We start from the raw sequence: 20,874 nt of genomic DNA, 5'->3' as shown, positions 1-20,874 counted from the left end.
TCTATCAACATATGTTTTGAAGTACTAAGCGTTAGTTATGTTTGATGTAGCCTACAAAAAATATTGCTATGCTTAATTTTAATATCAATTCATGATGTTTCGTATTGATCGTGAACACCGTTATGGTATCATATTTCATTGTCGTCGGGCTTGATCTGTCATCCATGCAAATTCGCCCATGAATAATATGGCATAAAGAATAAGAATAAATTTCATATTCGCTTCCCCGAGTCGTTTTGGTTCAACACGAATTACCCCCCTTTGTTTTAGTTTAGCGACAGCAGTTGACAATGGCTCTGACCGTGGCTCCCACACAAATAACGGCCTGCGTGGTACGGGACATTCGCCACCCGACATCCCTGGAGAAAGATGGATCGGACGCAATGGTGACGTGTTACGTTTAACGTGTTCTGAGATACCTCATTTATTTCAAGCGATAGATTATCTTCAATTCTGCTACGATCAGCTGATCGAGTCCGTGCGCCAAGGCCACGCCAATCGAGTAACCAATCATGCCGCGGAAAACGGTAGGCGTGGCATTGATTGCACGTGATGATATCGGCCTGTGTTTACATTTTTGACTATTTTTTTTTTTTTTTAATGTCAGTTGTCACATTTTCTTCATCGAACGGGCGACAGAGCCACGTCAGAGATTCCGCAATAACAAGTTCAAAGGTTCAAGGAGATAGGAGATTGATATCGCTCGTAGATTGACCTATAGAGAGCGTATAGTCACGAAAACATGTTCTGGTTGTGACAATGCATACGTGTTGACACAAAGCTTCGGGCAAGCGACAACCGTTGATGTAGACGAGATAACCCAGGACGTCAGCTGTGTTTCTGTGTAATTGTACTGAATTACCTTTTTTAAATTAAAAAGTGAATACTTAAAAAAAGAAAAGAAAAAGGTTACATGTATGACTACAATTTTTTGACAGACATTTTCTCAATGGTAACATGTATTTTTGTCTGTATGTACACAAGCGTATTTTTCTTGTCACTATAATTCTTGTCATTATTCCAACAGATTAACATGCACTTACAGTCAAAGGGGTTAAATATTTAAATAAGGTCACATGACCAGAAAGTTTTCAAAGGGGGAATCATGGAAGGTATGCTGCAGTCTAGACTGGAGACAGTCTCTGTTTCTTATGTAATATATAAATATGTATAAATGTCCAAAACATATACAAAATCTGAGATGTTTTTTGCGCTTCACTGGTTTGTTCTGAATGCATAAAAAACTGAAAACGTTTTTAAAAATTTCATAAAAACCTGATGGGAAGTGTTTCATCTATCTTGTAAACCAAAAAGAGAAATTTGGAGCAACATTTATCAACAGTTTAATGAAGGTGCTCACGCGATTTGATGCAATTACCGAAATAAGACCCGTTTTATCACAATGCAGTTTTCGATTATTGATCACATGGTCTTGACTTGGCGCCGCCATTTTGAAGCAAATGCAAGTGATATGAGATGTGGAATCTGATTGGTCAATAGCAGGGCATGGAAGGGACATAACTCGTAATAGCTACAGATGGTGCTAGGATTGGAGTCCAGAAAGGGTGGTAACTGGACTTTTACAGTCGGTTAACTTCCCTGCCTTGGGAAGATGTATATAGGCAGGACGAAAGTGACAACTGTTTAAAGATAATGATGCTCTTCTCCAGAATCTGGCCCCTGACTACTCGGCGCCGTACGTGGTGTTGAGCACAGATTCTCAGTTGGAGGGTCATGGTTTTACCTTCACAGTCGGCAAGGGGAACGAGATCGGTGAGAATAACATTCATATCGATGTGCCTTTAAAACCACCAGAATCATCTGAAGTTAATTTGATATTACTTCTTCTCATTTTACACACTTATCAGGTAAGGCTAATGGTTACTTGCAATTCAGACTGCCTCCGTGGTCTAGTGGTAGAGCGTCCGCCCAGAGAGCGGAAGACCCGGGGTTCGATCCCCGGCCGCGTCATACCTTAAGACGTTAAATGATGGTACTTGTTGTTACCCCGTCTGGCGCTCGGCATTAATGGGCTAAAACAAGGACTGGTCGGCTCAGAGTCAGTATACTGTGTCTGAGTGGGGTATTCATGTTAAACTGCGGCATGGTTTTTCAGTGAGCTAGCACTATAAATCGGCATCAGTCCGGACTAGTACAAGCAGCCACACAAACACACACAAGTACATGCACGTCGCTATATAAGTGCTATAATCTTGGACGCGACGTTACACCCCATTTCACCTCACCTACTTGCAATTCAAATTAGCATAGTATTTCAAAATGCAAATATAATATTTGGTGGCACTTTGGTAGAATATGTTCACAGTCTGTGCAAACTACAGCTGTTTTTCGTGTGTTGTATCATGTGTCATATTGTCATCACGAAAAGTATCCCTTCCATTATTATCCATTTTTCATTCTCTTTTGGTAATGATTCCTGACAAACGTATTTGTATCTAAAGGCCTAAACGAAGAGAATTGTGTTCCCAAAATATTTCAGCAAAGATGACTGAAGAAATGATGAATTAAGCGCCACCTCTAACGAGTGTCAACTACAGGTTCATAGTCACATTCTAGTATTGAATGTTTTTTTTTAAGTGTGTCATGCAATCAAAGTTCTGAGCAAGTTTGTCGTTGGACTTAAGTTATCCGCCATCTTTGCCGACTTCGCCAGTTTCTGGAGGTCACTGACGAGCGAGGACCAGATGAGATGGGTGAGAAGTCATTTTGTGTAATAATACATACATATATCATGCCATTGTAGCAGGGCGTGGAGTCGTCCCACAGATGACATCCTTACCTTGTCAGCTTGCTGACAGGGTTAACCTCTTTGGTCATGTGGACAAGGCGTCCGACCTCTGATCAGAAAGTCTGTGGTTCGAATCCCATCACAGGACTCGAAAATTTTATGGCCGCTAAACCATATATGAATATCTGTGTCCTCCACCGTGATATTGCTGGAAAACTTGTGAAAGCCGTGTTAAACTATACTCTTTCACTTCCCCACTCACTATACTAGAAAATGAGGTTAGAACATGCATGTGTATATCATACAACTAATATAAGATACCATTAGAAGATTTATCATATAGCCTTGTAAGATATGCACTATGCCAGTGTAACTTATCCATAACTTATAAACAGACAAATGTCAGCTATATCACATTCCAATGAAAGTTGTTGCACACACAACCAGAGGTGTATTTCGTAGGGCAGGTTGAACTAAAACACATCATAGGTTGGCTTAAAAAAAAAGGGCCCCTGAAAAATACTGAAATAAGTTTGCGGGTGTTATTTCACTAACAATTTCCTTCCAGCTGGGTCCAGAGAAAGGAGTGATGCATCTTGCTGTGGCGGCCATTACCAATGCAGTCTGGGATCTGTGGGCCAAGATGGAGGGCAAGGTCAGACATTGAAGCAACACTCTGTTTTCACCTCTCCACCTTATTATCCCCCCCACGAAGTGGAAGGGGGATCTAGGAATGGGTGCTGTCTGTCCATCCTTCCGTCATGTTTCGTCTCCGGAGCAGAACTTAAAAAACCATAAGATATATCCCTACCAAACTTCGCTCATAGATGGGTCTAGTGGTAAACTGCTGCCTTTTGATAGTTTGAGATTTTTAATAAAGATATTTTTTTAGTTTAGTTTAGTTTTAGACTTTGACCTAGGCTGAAAATGGAGGTAGTGCTCAATTTCGGACGGCTAATGCCTTGCACAGAACCATTCATGACATATTGGCGGGGGATATGAGTATTACATGCTTATTCACGAACCTAAATGAATAAAAATTCCAACCAGAGACCTTATACCAATAGATGGATGGTCTCTGTTCTGACAGTGAAGAGTTTTTCTGGAATAAAATATCTGAGCAATACTACCCACTAATTGAGTATAATCCAAAACTGGCTTCCACTTTTCTCCGTCTGGGTGAGAGCAAGCGATATCTCTTGTGAGAACCGACTTGTGCTGATATATTTGATATAAAAAAACACTTGGGTGAGATTCTGTATATAAAGTCATGGCTGACGACATCAGTGTTTGGAACTGCTGTACTCCTTGAAACATGTACTCTTTGCTCTTGGGTTGGACAGTGTCGTAAAGACGAATATGTTAGTTTTTTTTATAGAAACAAACACACCCATATTTATTGAAACCATACTTAATCAACATTTGATATTTATAAATGCAGAGTTTTGGCTTGATTCTTTGTGGTAATAGAGATCTTCTATGAGGACATTGCTTCCTGGAACTGAAGTATGAGGGCAATGGTAAAACTCTTATGGTCAATTCACTATACAGAGTTGTGTCCCTTAGCTTCCAGGATCCAAAGTCCCTGGTTTGAATCCCAGATTCCTCTGATTATTATCCTTGGTCTGTCAGCATCATGTGCTCATCGGTTTCAACTCACCGCTTGATTTTGACCTTACTCCCACATAAACTATTTACAAGCCATGATAAAACTCAAGCGACTTTAAGCCCATCTCCCATTTGTGTATTGACTTGTGTGTTTCAGCCCATGTGGAAGTTACTTGTGGATATGGTAAGTACATTAAATTATACTGTGGTCAGTTCTAGCTTGTAGTCTTAATAACGTTTGCAATCTCATTAAAGTATCTGTTTTAAGGAATATTAATATTGTGTTCTGACAGGCAGAATTTCAAATAAATCATATCAAAATGAAGTTAATAATCCAAAATAATTTTTGTAATCAGGGTAACTTTTCATGAAGCTCTTCATTTACTTGTTATAAATTTTAGCAGTCGTCTTTATTAAAAATGTTTTGGTTCTCGATTATCTGAGCCAGGAGTCTTGTACCACACACTTGAGTCCACTGATTGTGGGGCTGTACTGATTGTGGGGCTGTACTGATTGTGGGGCTGTACTGATTGTGGGGCTGTACTGATTGTGGGGCTGTAATGATTGTGGGGCTGTACTGATTGTGGGGCTGTACTGATTGTGGGGCTGTACTGATGTGTGTTGTGTTTCAGGAACCTGAGAAGCTGGTGTCAACCATTGACTTCCGTCATATGTGAGTTGATATGTAATGAGTTGATTAGTGGTCAGTTGATTAGTGGGGAGTTGATTAGTGGGGAGTTGATCTGTGGTGAGTGGATCTGTAGTGAGTGGATCTGTAGTGAGTGGATCTGTAGCGAGTGGATCTGTAGTGAGTGGATCTGTAGTGAGTGGATCTGTAGTGAGTTGATCTGTAGCGAGTGGATCTGTAGTGAGTGGATCTGTAGTGAGTGGAACTGTAGTAAGTGGATCTGTAGTGAGTTCATCTGTAGTAAGTTGATCTGTAGTGGGTGAGTTGATCTGTGGTGAGTTGATCTGTAGTGATTTGATCTGTGGTGAGTTGAACTGTTGTTATTAGTCAGTTGATCTGTGGATAAGTTGATCTATAGTGAGTTGATTGCTGGTGAGTTTATCTGTAGTAAGTTGATTGGTGGTGAGTTGATCTGTGTTGAGTGATGTCCCCTTGGGAAGCTGTATTTGTCTTTACAATCATGGAATCAAAATCTAATTAAAATCAGATCTTTATTCTCCTTACACTTAACTGTCTGTGTGAAGATCTCACAAACCCTCCTTTGAAGATCGCATCAGCTGAACCCTTATCCATCTGTCCAATATAAATGAAGGATCCCTGGGTTCTCGAGCCAATCATATTTCAACTTTCTGAAATGACAGGCTTAATTTCTCTACTACTTTGATTTGGAAGTTTTTATGTCATTAAAATAAAACACTCAGCGATGACAAATATTTCTTTGACAGCAATCCCTTTTGTGTGTAGAGACCAAGATGCTCACAAACAACAGGGTGTATGAAATATCTTGATTTAAAAAATATTTATTTCCTAAAAGCAAGGAATGGGATTGGTGAACAGGTTAAACCTATTATGAAGTACCTTCATCAATACAATAGTGCTGCATTTATTCTCCATTCGGTACTGCCCATTTATGTTCATTTTTTAGATTGTGTAAAATTATGGTTATTATTTGTGAAAATGCCTTAGATCTGAAAATATATAGTGTAATAGGATGCTACAGGTCTATGATTGTGCTGCAGATACATAATACTTCTGGATTATGACTGCTGTTGCCTGGCAACTCATTTGAGTGACGGATCAAATCAAAACCCTGAGATCCCAGAGTTTAGAGATTGAGTTGACTGTCCTGTAGGTGGGGGATGAGTCCAAATATACGACCCGGGTACTCAACCCCACTATTATCCGACCCTACCTAGGTACCTGCTGCAGGCCTCAAGAGTTGGGTACAAAATGTCCCAATGGAACTGTTGTAGCAGAGCCCTGGCAAAAACTGTTAAGATACACGCATTAAATGATCTGATCATGCATACACTGAAGCTGACTGAAGCATGGAAAGTCAGAAGGAACCATGCATAGTCGGAAAGAAATGCGAACATTAGCGACTTGTAGTGTAACAAGTATTGTTATTGTTTATTGTTATTGTCAATACAATATATCATATGACTACCCATGGGGCTGGGTAGTCTGGTGGGTACCTGGATCCTACTCGGGACCACCAGACCTGAGTACCCGATTTACTTTGGTGTATATGTTGGTTATGATACCGTGAAGATCCAGGGTAGAATAGGTCTTCAGCAACTCATGCTTGTCGTAACAGGCGACTAATTGGATTGGGTGGTCAGGCTTGCTCCCTTTGTTGATGCATGTCATCATATCCAAATTGCGGAGATCTTCATATCAATCACTGGATTGTCTGGTCAAGACTCTATTATGTACAGACTGCCATCATATAGCTAGAATATTGCTGAGTTTGGCGTTAAACAACAAACAATATGGTTATCATGATTCTAGAACACTTATAACAAAGCCTCTGATTATCCAAACATGACTGAGCCTGGTGTGTGTTGCAGAACTGATGGGATGACGAGGGAGGAGGCCATAGGTAAGCAGGACAGATGACACTTTTTAAAATTTTGTCGGGGCAGTTGGGTAGCCTAGTGGTTAAAGCTTTCGCTCATCATGCCGAAGACCTGGGTTTGATTCCCGACATAGGTACAATGTGTTAAGTCCATTTCTGGTGTCCCCTGCCGTGATTTTGCTTGAATATTGCTAAAAGCGGCGTAAAACAATACTTATTCACTCACACCAAGGAGACACTGGTGTACTGATGCATACTCAGTACATGTACATGCATATGCTTAGATCTCAGCTGATTGTGTATCGTTATTGGTGTTCATGCTATCAACCACTGGTTGTTCAAGTCAGGTTTCAGCACTAATTGTGACTGTGATAAAGTTGATATGTCTGACTAAGGGTAAAGTACCTGCAGTATTTTGTGACCTGGAGTTTGAATTCTGTTGTTGCTGCAGCTTTGCTTATTGGAGGCTTCAATCCTCCACCAAAGATCTGGGTTGGATTCCTCACATAGGTCATTGATTCCACCTCTCAGTTCACTTGCATTTGCTTCAAAACAAAATGGCGGCGCTAAGTGAAGACGATCTGATTGATAATCAAGATATGTGTTATCAAAAACCAAGTCTAACTTTGCGACATGCATTAGATCACAAGAGCATCTTGATTATAAACATGAAAAGATTTGAACGATGTGTCTTTCAGCTGTCCTCAAAGAGATGCAAGCCGGGAAAAAGGAAAGAGGTGAGTAGTTGTGTATAGTTTCACAAACATACCTAGTCAGTAGACAGTATGACTTGAGGCCTTAAGTCAGTAGACAGTATGTCTTGAGGCCTCAAGTCAGTAGACAGTAGGACTTGGGGACATTAGTCAGTAGACAGTAGGACTTGGGACCTTAAGTCAGTAGACAGTAGGACTCGAGGCCTCAAGTCAGTAGACAGTAGGACTTGGGACCTTAAGTCAGTAGACAGTAGGACTTGAGGCCTTAAGTCAGTAGACAGTAGGGCTTGGGGCCATTAGTCAGTAGACAGTAGGACTTGGGGCCATTAGTCAGTCGACAGTAGGACTTGAGGCCTCAAGTCAGTAGACAGTAGGACTTGGGGCCATTAGTCAATAGACAGTAGGACTTGAGGCCTTAAGTCAGTAGACAGTAGGACTTGGGGCCATTAGTCAGTAGACAGTAGGACTTGGGGCCATTAGTCAGTAGACAGTAAGATTTACGGCTTTTACTCACTAGGAAGTATTTTCTAATCAACCCCTATCATGTATGGTGCTGACAAGTACTCTCAGCCTTGAGCATGGTTCAGACAAGGGTCCTGACTAGAGTCATGTGTCAAGGACTCTGGTGCCTGACCAGGGGAGATTACTCACATCTTCACTTGTCCAGCACAGAAGATAGGCTGTACTAACCCAGCATTCACATAAACTTGTAGATGTCTGGTTACTGTTCTATTACCAAGGACTGACAGTCAACATTACCCTGTTCTACTATGTAATTCAGATCATGAGTGAAAATGATTACATTAAGATTATGTCCTTATCTTAACTACTTATTTGTTCATAGTAAGCGGGACAAGCAATAACTATGAGTCAGGATAAGTAGAAATAATATTTTTAACCTAAAAATACAATATTGTCGCTTTTTCACTTTAGAAATCGAGTCCTACAATCAGGATCCTCATGTAATGCAGGCCTAAGTTTCTCAGATCCAGTATATGTTTACTAAACTCTTCTGTAATGAACTCCCTGATTGTTGGACAGAGGCAGATGTCATCGCGAAGGGATTCCCCGCATACACCACTTCCTGCGGCTGGCTCGGCTATGATGATGTCAAACTCAGAAGGGTAATGCAGTAAATGAATTGTCTCCCCTTTATGATAATTTGTACCAGAAGGGTTACCATAGTAATTGTGTAATGTAATTGTGTCCATGTCTCGTAACCATTTCGTCCCTTTCTGTTGTTTGGATGGCTGGGGTTAAGGCCATAATACGTTAATTGCTAGATTATCACTCCCATTCCATTCACAACTTTTACTTGGAAATGTGTCACTTGGTACATGCCTGTTTATCGAATCTTGCTGCCAGCTGTCAAGATGGTGTTCGCTATTTTGAAAATACGAGAGGGTGTGAATGCAATGCCTTGCCAGAGTCTAAGACTCTTCTGGAAATCTTCAACAAGTTTGCTTGTGGGGAACTTGACAAGTTAACGTCAAGTGAGGATAAATTTATAAACGCACGAGTACAAGTTGGGCCAGGTAAAACGAAAATAAGTTTGACACCGATACATCCGACTGTTACTTTTGAAATCAATGTTTATTTATCATTTTTCTTATTTTAATCATCTGTTGTTCATACCAATGTGTCCAGCCTTCAACTCGACGACTTTAATAGAAAATAAAAAATAAAAATATAAAGCCTCCCTCCCCACTTTTGGAAAAGGGTGGATGATAATCTAGCAATTCATTTATTATGGCCTTCTTTGGGTAATAGCTAAAAAGTGACTGTGATTCAGTTGGATTGTCCTAAGGTCTTGTTTAAGCTTGTGGATATTCCGGGTTAGAATTGCTCCTCAGCTACCTATGCTGGTTGTAAGATGCGGCCAAGAGGATTGGGTGGTCAGGCTGGGTGAGTTGGTAGATGGTGTGTCCTCGTTCCCCGATGATGTGGATCATTGCTCACATTATCGATCACCTGATTGTCTGGTCCAGATTTAATTTTTTCCTGGCTGCCACTAGAAGGCTGGAGTATTGCTGAGTGCAGCGTTAAACAATGACCAAACAAACAACATGTTTGAGATTTTAGGCTCTGAGATGAAGCAGTTCCATGTATTCACAACATTTGTTTCCATGGTGTTTTGTCCATGTTTCAGCTGTGTAAAGAAGCGCTGGCACAGGGATTTACCAAGTAAGTCATACAGAATCGCAGCCAAGTGACTTTTGATTGAAACTATGTCTACACGTTTTATACATGTACCGACAACTTTTGAGATATTTGATATAAAAAGGGTAAGATTCCATTGATCAGCCAACTTTTTCAGTTTGTAAATCGTAATTATAGTAACCATCAGCGTCTTGAGTGTACAAAGTACAGCGAACCAGCTTCAGTAGCAGATAAGCTGGTTCCCACCTCCCTATGAGCATCAGCAACTTTTGCCAAACTTGGCCAAACCTTTTTTTACGCTCAGCTCGTTTATTTGACATCACATCCGGCTTAGTTTAGCTGGACTCCTTCTCTATAATTGATGTCACTCTGAAAATCAAGAAACTAGTCATCCAAGTCATTTATTGGTAAGATAAGATTAAAAACTTACGAATGGTTCATTACTTTGCAGTCGTAACCTGTACGTTGAATTCTAAATACATACAAAATTATTTTCAGAATTATATTTAATAATATAACCAGTTAATAATTTCCATAATTTTAGTATATTTAACACACTGATCATACATGAGGGGTTTGAGAATATAATCCTTGATTATCTGGCATAAAATAAACTCCATTCCATTGTGATAATTACGCTTGACAATCAACCATGCAGAAATATTATGAATAATTTGTGTTTTCATTTATCAATAAAAGCACGGACTAAATTATGTATGACAGACAGCCATAGTGTCATGGTACTACATATTGAACCATGCCTTGTATATATTAGTGCTGGTTCACAGTGAAAAAGGGAAATCATGAATATGTAGCCAGGTTAAAAAACTCTGTATATATATGGCCACAGATGGTCCTTGAAAAAAACAAAAAACTGTCGTCCAATGACATCATTAGGTTGCGAGCACATTTTTCAAGCAAGTAATGTATGTCACACAACTTTACGTAGAAAGATCATGCAGTGGAACGTTTCTGATAACATTTACTTTTTGAAAAATGTTCAAATATTGAGTAACATCTGTAAATCTCACAACAACAATCTTTAAATCCCCAAAACATCTTATAGTCTTCGGCTTTCATCCTCTTCAATGTATGACCTTCAGATTCAAGGCCAAGGTGGGCACTGACCTTCAGGATGACATCAGACGTCTCCGCATCATCCGTGAGGAAATCGGCCCAGACCATCTGCTGGTGAGGAGGCTTAGGCATCAATTTCACATTCCACCCGCTTGTTTTGCTTTTCAATTGTCCTCTCTCTTCAACATAAAGCACAAACTCACAGGGGAGGTGCTACACGTGTGGCCTAGCTACAGTGTGTTGGGTCTGTCTGTTACAGTTTGTGGATGTCAACTCACAATCACATTCAGGGGAGGTGCTACACGTGTGGCCTAGCTACAGTGTGTTGGGTCTGTCTGTTACAGTTGACGATGTAAACTCACAATCACATTCAGGCGAGGTGCTACACGTGTGGCCTAGCTACAGTGTGTTGGGTCTGTCTGTTACAGTTGACGATGTCAACTCACAATCACATTCAGGCAAGGTGCTACACGTGTGGCCTAGCTACAGTGTGTTGGGTCTGTCTGTTACAGTTGACGATGTCAACTCACAATCACATTCAGGCGAGGTGCTACACGTGTGGCCTAGCTACAGTGTGTTGGGTCTGTCTGTTACAGTTGACGATGTAAACTCACAATCACATTCAGGCGAGGTGCTACACGTGTGGCCTAGCTACAGTGTGTTGGGTCTGTCTGTTACAGTTGACGATGTCAACTCACAATCACATTCAGGGGAGGTGCTACACGTGTGGCCTAGCTACAGTGTGTTGGGTCTGTCTGTTACAGTTGACGATGTCAACTCACAATCACATTCAGGCAAGGTGCTACACGTGTGGCCTAGCTACAGTGTGTTGGGTCTGTTTGTTACAGTTTGTGGATGTCAACTCACAATCACATTCAGGGGAGGTGCTACACGTGTGGCCTAGCTACAGTGTGTTGGGTCTGTCTGTTACAGTTGACGATGTCAACTCACAATCACATTCAGGGGAGGTGCTACACGTGTGGCCTAGCTACAGTGTGTTGGGTCTGTCTGTTACAGTTGACGATGTAAACTCACAATCACATTCAGGCGAGGTGCTACACTTGTGGCCTAGCTACAGTGTGTTGGGTCTGTCTGTTACAGTTGGTGGATGCCAACCAGAAGTGGGAGGTACAGGAGGCCATTGATTGGATGAAGCAGATAGCTCAGTTCAACCTCACCTGGATCGAGGAACCCACCAGTCCCGATGATGTCCTAGGTCATGCGGAGATTGCCAGGGTCAGTTTCCCACACAGCAAACATAATCCTTGACTGTCTCTACTCCAAACCTTAACACATTCATTGTGTGTAAAGAAGGACTGGGCGCCCTGACCTGATGTCTGTTATCAGACTAGACATATTAATGCTATGCGTAAAACTCATAATAATTTTTACACAATACGCAACTTATCTGTAGCTCTGTAGTAGTATGAAGTATCTCAGTATCCTTATCAAAAGTTGAGTTTTTTTTGGAAACAAAAGTAACTCTGTACCATGTTTCATAATTTTATGACTTATGTAACAGTTATTACAAATATTGCATCTTTCCCACCAAGCAGATATATTTATAAAATGGACCTATTGTTACAGTAGGTATCTGTCAATAGACTGCCTCTAGTTTTTCATCTTCCCTAAAGTTTGGCTTTACATAGTACCTAGAAATGTCCAGAAGGCTCTCACTGGTGGCACGGGTGGCCCAGTTGTCTAAGGCGACGCAATTCGCTGTGCAAAGTTGTGTCCCTTGGGCACGCCAGAAACCTATGATTGTGGGTTCAAATTCCAGTTTGTCCCGATTATGTATGTTTCTAGGTTTGTCAGCACCATAATCTTGCTCGTGGGTTTCACAGAAGTGGTAAACTTGCATCACTTGGGGCTTTCCTCCAAAATTAAGCTGCCACGCTGTGATATAACTGGAATACTGTTAAAAGCAGTGTTAAATATAATTCATTCACTCACTCACTCACTGGACTTGGCCTCCCGACAAGTTTGTTGACATTGTATCAAAGATAATTAAGACTGTCATTCCCTGCATCCAGGCTCTGAACCCTCTCGGCATCGGCGTGGCAACTGGGGAGCAGTGCCAGAACAGGGTCATGTTCAAACAGTTCCTCAAGGCCAAGGCTCTCCAGTTCTGTCAGATTGACGCATGTCGTCTTGGAGGAGTCAGCGAGAACGTGGCCGTCATCCTCATGGCCAAGAAACTGGGAAGTAAGTTCTTACTTGTGTGGTGATCCTTGAAGATCTGGGTTAGGATTGGTCTTCAGTAACCCATGCTTGTCACAATGGGATTGGGCAAGTCAGACTCGATGACCTGCTTGCATGTCATCGTACCCCATTTGCGTAGATCAATGCTTATGATGTCAATCACTGGATTGTCTGGCCCAGAGTTGATAATTTACAGACTGACGTCACACAGCTGGAATATTGCTGAGTGAGGTGTTAAACAACAAACAAAGCAAACAAAACTTGTATGAGGTGATAAGATGGTCACAGGGACTGCAGGTCGGGGTGTTCGGATACAAAGTTTGAATACATGCCACATCACTTCAGTCCCTATATAATATGTTTTACGATACTTTTTTTTAAAGATCTGGATTAGAAAAGGTCTTCAGGAAACCCATGCTTGCTGTAAAAGGCAACTATGCTTGCGTAAGAGGCGACAAACAGATCGGGTGGTCAGGCTCCTTGACTTTGTTGATGCGTTTCATTGTATCCCAAATGCAAAGATCGATGCTCATGATGTCAATGACTGGATTGTCTGGTCCAGACGCGTTTATTTAAAGACTGCCGTAATATAGCTGAGTGCAGCATTAAACAACAAAGAAAGAAACAAACAAACAACATGAGGAAGGTCTTGTGATGGCTGACAGATCTTGTGGATTTTAGACACACAGCCTCACTTCTTCTTTTTTTCAAGATTGCCATTAGTAACCAAACAAATCACTATGGGTAAACACATTAAATACATACATATTTATTTGGTCCATATTCATTCCCTGACGCAGCTCTAAGGGCAGTATACAACCCAAGCTGCCATTTAGGTACGAGAAGGTTTTGACATTACCATCTCATCCTACCAGGTACCCAGTCACTGCATAAGATCCTACCAGGTACCCAGTCACTGCATAACATCCTACCAGGTACCCAGTCACTACATAACATCCTACCAGGTACCCAGCCACTGCATAAGATCCTACCAGGTACCCATGTCACTACATAACATCCTACTAGGTACCCAGTCACTGCATAAGATCCTACCAGGTACCCAGTCACTGCATAACATCCTACCAGGTACCCAGTCACTGCATAACATCCTACCAGGTACCCAGTCACTGCATAACATCCTACAGGTACCCAGTCACTGCATAACATCCTACAAGGTACCCAGTCACTACATAACATCCTACCAGGTACCCAGTCACTGCATAAGATCCTACCAGGTACCCAGTCACTACATAACATCCTACCAGGTACCCAGTCACTGCATAACATCCTACCAGGTACCCAGTCACTGCATAACATCCTACAAGGTACCCAGTCACTGCATAACCCCCTACAGGTACCCAGTCACTGCATAACATCCTACCAGGTACCAAGTCACTACATAACATCCTACCAGGTACCCAGTCACTGCATAAGATCCTACCAGGTACCCAGCCACTGCATAACATCCTACCAGGTACCCAGCTACTACATAACATCCTACCAGGTACCCAGTCACTGCATAACATCCTACCAGGTACCCAGTCACTACATAACATCCTACCAGGTACCCAGTCACTGCATAAGATCCTACCAGGTACCCAGCCACTGCATAACATCCTACCAGGTACCCAGTCACTGCATAACATCCTACCAGGTACCCAGTCACTGCATAAGATCCTACCAGGTACCCAGTCACTGCATAACATCCTACCAGGTACCCAGTCACTGCATAAGATCCTACCAGGTACCCAGTCACTACATAAGATCCTGCCAGGTACCCAGTCACTGCATAACATCCTACAGGTACCCAGTCACTACATAACATCCTACCAGGTACCCAGCCACTGCATAACATCCTACCAGGTACCCAGTCACTTCATAACATCTTACCAGGTACCCAGTTACTGCATAACATCCTACCAGGTACCCAGTCACTGCATAACATCCTACCAGGTACCCAGTCACTGCATAAAATCCTACCAGGTACCCAGTCACTACATAACATCCTACCAGGTACCCAGCCACTGCATAACATCCTACCTGGTACCCAGTCACTGCATAACATCCTACCTGGTACCCAGTCACTGTACAGGACAGGCCAAGTGCAACCTGTGATTCAGTGTGCGGAAGGACTGAAGCCAGAGAAACTGTCAGCAGTCTTGCTAGCTCGGTGCACTAACCCACCCACCTCCAGTCTGGTGTTGCTTAACTTCACCGGTTGTGTGACTTGTGTGCTATGATTTTTCATGTCCTCTAAATACTAAGCTTTGTAAGGGTAGTGATATATGATGTTAATGTAACTGTGTTGCCGTCCACAGACATCCCAATCTGTCCTCACGGCGGAGGAGTGGGACTGTGTGAGTTCGTACAGCATCTCTCCATTTTTGACTACATTGCAGTTTCGGGCACCTATGACAACAGGTGAGTCCGGTTCTAGACTTCTGGAAGCTCATGTTAGGTCATGGTTATGTCATAACTGCTGATATATGTAACTAACTTGATATTATGATGTTTATTTCATGCAAAAGGCTATTTATTGACATGTACATGAAAATGTAGAGATATCCAACAGCACTTATGTAAGACTGGCCTTGCTGACTGGTCTGTTGGTGGTAAGCTATGCTGACTGGTCTGTTGGTGATAAGCTATGCTGACTGGTCTGTTGGTGATAAGCTATGCTGACTGGTCTGTTGGTGATAACCTTGTCTGTTGGTGATAAGCTGTGCTAACTGGTCTGTTGGTGGTGTTTCAGAGTGCATGTTTGTAAGCTTTACTTTATGTGTGTTACAGAGTGCATGTTTGTAAGCATTAGTTTGTGTGTTACAGAGTGCATGTTTGTAAGCTTTACTTTGTGTTACAGAGTGCATGTTTGTAAGCTTTACTTTGGGTGTGTTTCAGAGTGCATGTTTGTAAGCTTTACTTTGTTTGTTTTAGAGTGCATGTTTGTAAGCTATACTCTGTGTTACAGAGTGCATGTTTGTAAGCTATACTCTGTGTTACAGAGTGCATGTTTGTAAGCATTACTCTGTGTGTTACAGAGTGCATGTTTGTAAGCTATACTTTGTGTGTTACAGAGTGCATGTTTGTAAGCTATACTTTGTGTGTTACAGAGTGCATGTTTGTAAGCTATACTTTGTGTGTTACAGAGTGCATGTTTGTAAGCTATACTCTGTGTTCCAGAGTGCATGTTTGTAAGCATTACTCTGTGTGTTACAGAGTGCATGTTTGTAAGCTATAATTTGTGTGTTACAGAGTGCATGTTTGTAAGCATTACTCTGTGTGATACAGAGTGCATGTTTGTAAGCTATACTTTGTGTGTTACAGATTTCATGTTTGTAAGCATTACTCTGTGTGTTACAGAGTGCATGTTTGTAAGCTATACTCTGTGTTACAGAGTGCATGTTTGTAAGCTATAATCTGTGTGTTACACAATGCATGTTTGTAAGCTATACTTTGTGTGTTACACAGTGCATGTTTGTAAGCTTTATTTTGTTTGTTACAGAGTGACAGAGTATGTTGATCATCTTCATGAGAACTTCAAGAACCCCTGCGTTGTAAAGAACGGGAGATACGTTGTCCCTAAGGTAGAGTATTTTGTGTGCTCAGTACATGCATCACCTAACCAAATTTCCACAGCAAGTCATCTGTGTATCATTCAAGTTGTCTCACAACCGTTAGGTTTCCTCGCTGTATACTGAGACAGTACAGTTGCCCCAGTGTGTGTATTCTAGACTGTACATTTGCCCCAGCGTGTGTATTCTAGACTGTACAGTTGCCCCAGCATGTGTATTCTAGACTGTATAGTTGCCCCAGCCTGTGTATTCTAGACAGTATAGTTGCCCCAGCATGTGTATTCTAGACTGTACAGTTGCCCCAGCATGTGTATTCTAGACTGTACAGTTGCCCCAGCATGTGTATTCTAGACTCTACATTTGCCCTAGCGTGTGTATTCTAGTCTGCACAGTTGCCCCAGTATGTGTATCTTGACTGTACAGTTGACCCAGCATGTGTATTCTAGACTGTACAGTTGCCCCAGCATGTGTATTCTAGACTGTACAGTTGCCCCAGCATGTGTATTCTAGTCTGTACAGTTGCCCCAGCATGTGTATTCTAGACTGTACAGTTGCCCAGCATGTGTATTCTAGACTGTACAGTTGCCCTAGCGTGTGTATTCTAGACTGTACAGTTGCCCCAACATGTGTATTCTAGACTGTACAGTTGCCCCAGCATGTGTATTCTAGACTGTACAGTTGCCCCAGCATGTGTATTCTAGACTGTACAGTTGCCCCAGCATGTGTATTCTAGACTGTACAGTTGCCCCAACATGTGTATTCTAGACTGTACAGTTGCCCCAGCGTGTGTATTCTAGACTGTACAGTTGCCCCAGCATGTGTATTCTAGACTGAACAGTTGCCCCAGCGTGTGTATTCTAGACTATACAGTTGCCCCAGCGTGTGCATTCTAGTCTGTACATTTGCCCCAGTGTGTGTAATCTAGTCTGCACAGTTGCCCCAGCATGTGTATCTTGACTGTACAGTTGTCCCAGCGTGTGTATTCTAGATTTTACATTTGCCCCAGCGTGTGTATTCTAGTCTGCACAGTTGCCCCAGCATGTGTATCTTGACTGTACAGTTGCCCCAGCGTCTGTATTCTAGACTGTACAGTTGACCCAGCATGTGTATTCTAGACTCTACATTTGCCCCAGCGTGTGTATTCTAGTCTCCACAGTTGCCCCAGCATGTGTATCTTGACTTTACAGTTGCCCCAGCATGTGTATTCTAGACTGTACAGTTGCCCCAACATGTGTATTCTAGACTGTACAGTTGCCCCAACATGTGTATTCTACTCTGTACAGTTGCCCCAGCATGTGTATTCTAGACTGTACAGTTGCCCCAACATGTGTATTCTAGACTGTACAGTTGCCCCAACATGTGTATTCTAGACTGTACAGTTGTCCCTGCATGTGTATTCTAGACTGTACAGTTGTCCCAGCATGTGTATTCTAGACTGTACAGTTGCCCCAGCATGTGTATTCTAGACTGTACAGTTGCCCCAGCGTGTGTATTCTAGACTGTACAGTTGCCCCAGCATGTGTATTCTAGACTGTACAGTTGCCCCAGCATGTGTATTCTAGACTGTAGTTTCCCCAGCATGTGTATTCTAGACTGTACAGTTGCCCCAGCATGTGTATTCTAGACTGTACAGTTGCCCCAGCATGTGTATTCTAGACTCTAGTTGCCCCAGCGTGTGTATTCTAGACTGTACAGTTGCCCCAGCGTGTGTATTCTAGACTGTACAGTTGCCCCAGCATGTGTATTCTAGACTGTACAGTTGCCCCAGCATGTGTATTCTGGACTGAACAGTTGCCCCAGCATGTGTATTCTAGACTGTACAGTTGCCCCAGCGTGTATTCTAGACTATACAGTTGCCCCAGCGTGTGCATTCTAGTCTGTACATTTGCCCCAGCGTGTGTAATCTAGTCTGTACAGTTGCCCCAGCGTGTGTATTCTAGACTGTACAGTTGCCCCAGCGTGTGTATTCTAGACTGTACAGTTGCCCCAGCATGTGTATTCTAGACTATACAGTTGCCCCAGCGTGTGCATTCTAGTCTGTACATTTGCCCCAGCGTGTGTAATCTAGTCTGTACATTTGCCCCAGCGTGTGTAATCTAGTCTGTACAGTTGCCCCAGCGTGTGTATTCTAGACTGTACAGTTGCCCCAGCATGTGTATTCTAGACTGTACAGTTGCCCCAGCGTGTATTCTAGACTGTACAGTTGCCCCAGCATGTGTATTCTAGACTGTACAGTTGCCCCAGCGTGTGTATTCTAGACTGTACAGTTGCCCCAGCGTGTGTATTCTAGACTGTACAGTTGCCCAAACGTGTGTATTCTAAGACTGTTATGTTAACTGGCTGTTGTGTATTCATAGACTTGTTTCCCTGGTGCCATGTATTTTAACTGTTGTGTTTCAGGCACCGGGCTACAGTGCCGATATGCTGGAATCCTCCCTGGACAAGTTTGAGTACCCTACAGGAGCCGAGTGGAAGAGGCTGATAGCAGAGGGGGTGTACAGTGCAGAGTAGAGGTGTACAGTGCAGAGTAGGGTTGTGGTGTGAGTAGGGGTGTACAGTGCAGAGTAGGGGTGTGGTGTGAGTAGGGGTGTACAGTGCAGAGTAGGGGTGTGGTGTGAGTAGGGGTGTGGTGTGAGTAGGGGTGTACAGTGCAGAGTAGGGGTGTGGTGTGAGTAGGGGTGTGGTGTGAGTAGGGGTGTGGTGTGAGTAGGGGTGTACAGTGCAGAGTAGGGGTGTGGTGTGAGTAGGGGTGTACAGTGCAGAGTAGGGGTGTGGTGTGAGTAGGTGTGTACAGTGTAGAGTAGGGGTGTGGTGTGAGTAGGTGTGTACAGTGTAGAGTAGGGGTGTACAGTGCAGAGTAGGGGTGTACAGTGCAGAGTAGGGGTGTGCAGAGTAGGGGTGTGGTGTGAGTAGGTGTGTACAGTGTAGAGTAGGGGTGTACAGTGCAGAGTAGGGGTGTACAGTGCAGAGTAGGGTTGTGGTGTGAGTAGGGGTGTGGTGTGAGTAGGGGTGTGGTGTGAGTAGGGGTGTGGTGTGAGTAGGGGTGTGGTGTGAGTAGTGGAGTTCTTCAGTGTATGGTATGAGAGTGTGTGTAGGGAAGTGGAGGGGGAAGGGGAAGTGGAGGGGGGAGGGGAATGGGAGGAGGGGGGTTGTTCAGTGTGGAGTAGGGGTGGGGTGTGTGTGTTCATTGCATGGTAAGGATGTGTGTGGGGGGTGGGGGGTGGGGGGGGGGTCAGTATGGAGAAGTTTATCTCTGCAGCCGTTGAAATATGCAGCTACTCGCCGACTCGCTTTGCATCAAAACACGTGGCTTGTGTACTCGCGGGCAGATGACCACGGAGTAAGCTGATCACTGTGTCGAATTATCGAGACTGATTAATGAGTGATTTCAGCAATTCGTTGCAAATTAGGTGTGTCAGAGTCGGAGTGCGAGACTGTCGGATTAACGGGTCTAAATAGCACTGATTAAATCAGTTCCCATCATTTGTGTCGGATAAAGCCGATTGTTGGATTAACGAGTGTCAGATTAACGAGACTTGACTGTATATGGTAAGGGTGTACATGTGTTTAGGGGGTTGTTCAGTGTGGAGTAGGGGAGGGGTCGTTCAGTGTATAGTTATGGTGTGTGTAGAGGTTGTTCTGTGTAGAGTTGGGCTGGAGGTGTTCAGTGTATATGGGTAGGTGAGGTGTAGAGGGTGGAATTGTGAAGGTAATGGAGGTGGGGGTAGGGGATGTAGTGTACATCACAAAGTTAGTGTGGGTGTACAGTGCTTTAATCAGTACTCATGGCAATATGTTACATTAAGGGTAACACATCCAGATCTTCCACGTCCTGATGGCAGCTTGTTTCTGGTGCAGCTGCACCCTCTCAAGGCATTCCAGAGATGTTTGAAATAGAATGTTTCTTTTCACGTTCTTCATCAGATCTCAGTATTTTCTCTCGTTTGTAGATTGATTTTTGTAGATTGATTTTTGTAGAAGCATAATTCAGATGGAAATAGGTTTTTCATGTAGATCACCGAAATGAACCAGTGATATTTCAAGTCAGTGTGATATTGGCACCCAAGATGATATTATTTAATTCATAAGTCACATGAATAATATTATTATTCTTTGATTCCAGTTCATTCATTATCCAGGTCTTGGTGAGGTACGACTGTCTACATATAGTATGTGAATAATCAGATAACCTCTCAAGCATGTTATATTGATTGTAGTCTCTAGTCAGAATAAACTCAATTCAGGAA

The 20,874-nt window shown here is 42.7% G+C and overlaps 1 protein-coding gene across 2 annotated transcripts; it reads left to right on the top strand.

Annotated features, from left to right (window-relative positions):
* The first annotated feature begins 274 nt into the window (after positions 1 to 274).
* LOC139478570 (mitochondrial enolase superfamily member 1-like) lies at positions 275 to 19,727 on the top strand. 2 transcript variants are annotated; one of them, XR_011654316.1, is made up of 17 exons: positions 275 to 386; positions 1,671 to 1,773; positions 2,599 to 2,714; positions 3,318 to 3,404; positions 4,515 to 4,541; positions 4,990 to 5,030; positions 6,896 to 6,927; positions 7,602 to 7,640; positions 8,658 to 8,740; positions 9,766 to 9,800; positions 10,880 to 10,967; positions 11,955 to 12,089; positions 12,887 to 13,058; positions 15,374 to 15,476; positions 16,558 to 16,639; positions 19,028 to 19,411; positions 19,669 to 19,727. XR_011654316.1 is itself a non-coding variant. In XM_071261107.1 (16 exons), exons 1-16 carry the CDS (start codon positions 291 to 293, stop codon positions 19,136 to 19,138), a joined length of 1,350 nt encoding a protein of 449 aa, XP_071117208.1. In that variant the 5' UTR covers positions 275 to 290; the 3' UTR covers positions 19,139 to 19,717. The 2 variants fall into 2 exon arrangements, 1 of the variants encoding a protein (XP_071117208.1); XM_071261107.1 differs by having other exon boundaries at positions 19,028 to 19,717.
* The last annotated feature ends 1,147 nt before the right edge of the window (positions 19,728 to 20,874 follow it).

The sequence above is a fragment of the Haliotis cracherodii genome, unplaced genomic scaffold (assembly GCF_022045235.1).
Source record: "Haliotis cracherodii isolate W230 unplaced genomic scaffold, xgHalCrac1.p SCAF_4, whole genome shotgun sequence".
Lineage (NCBI taxonomy): Eukaryota > Metazoa > Mollusca > Gastropoda > Lepetellida > Haliotidae > Haliotis > Haliotis cracherodii.
The sequence above is the reverse complement of the archived record's forward strand: the minus strand, read 5'-3'. Positions and strand labels throughout refer to the sequence as shown.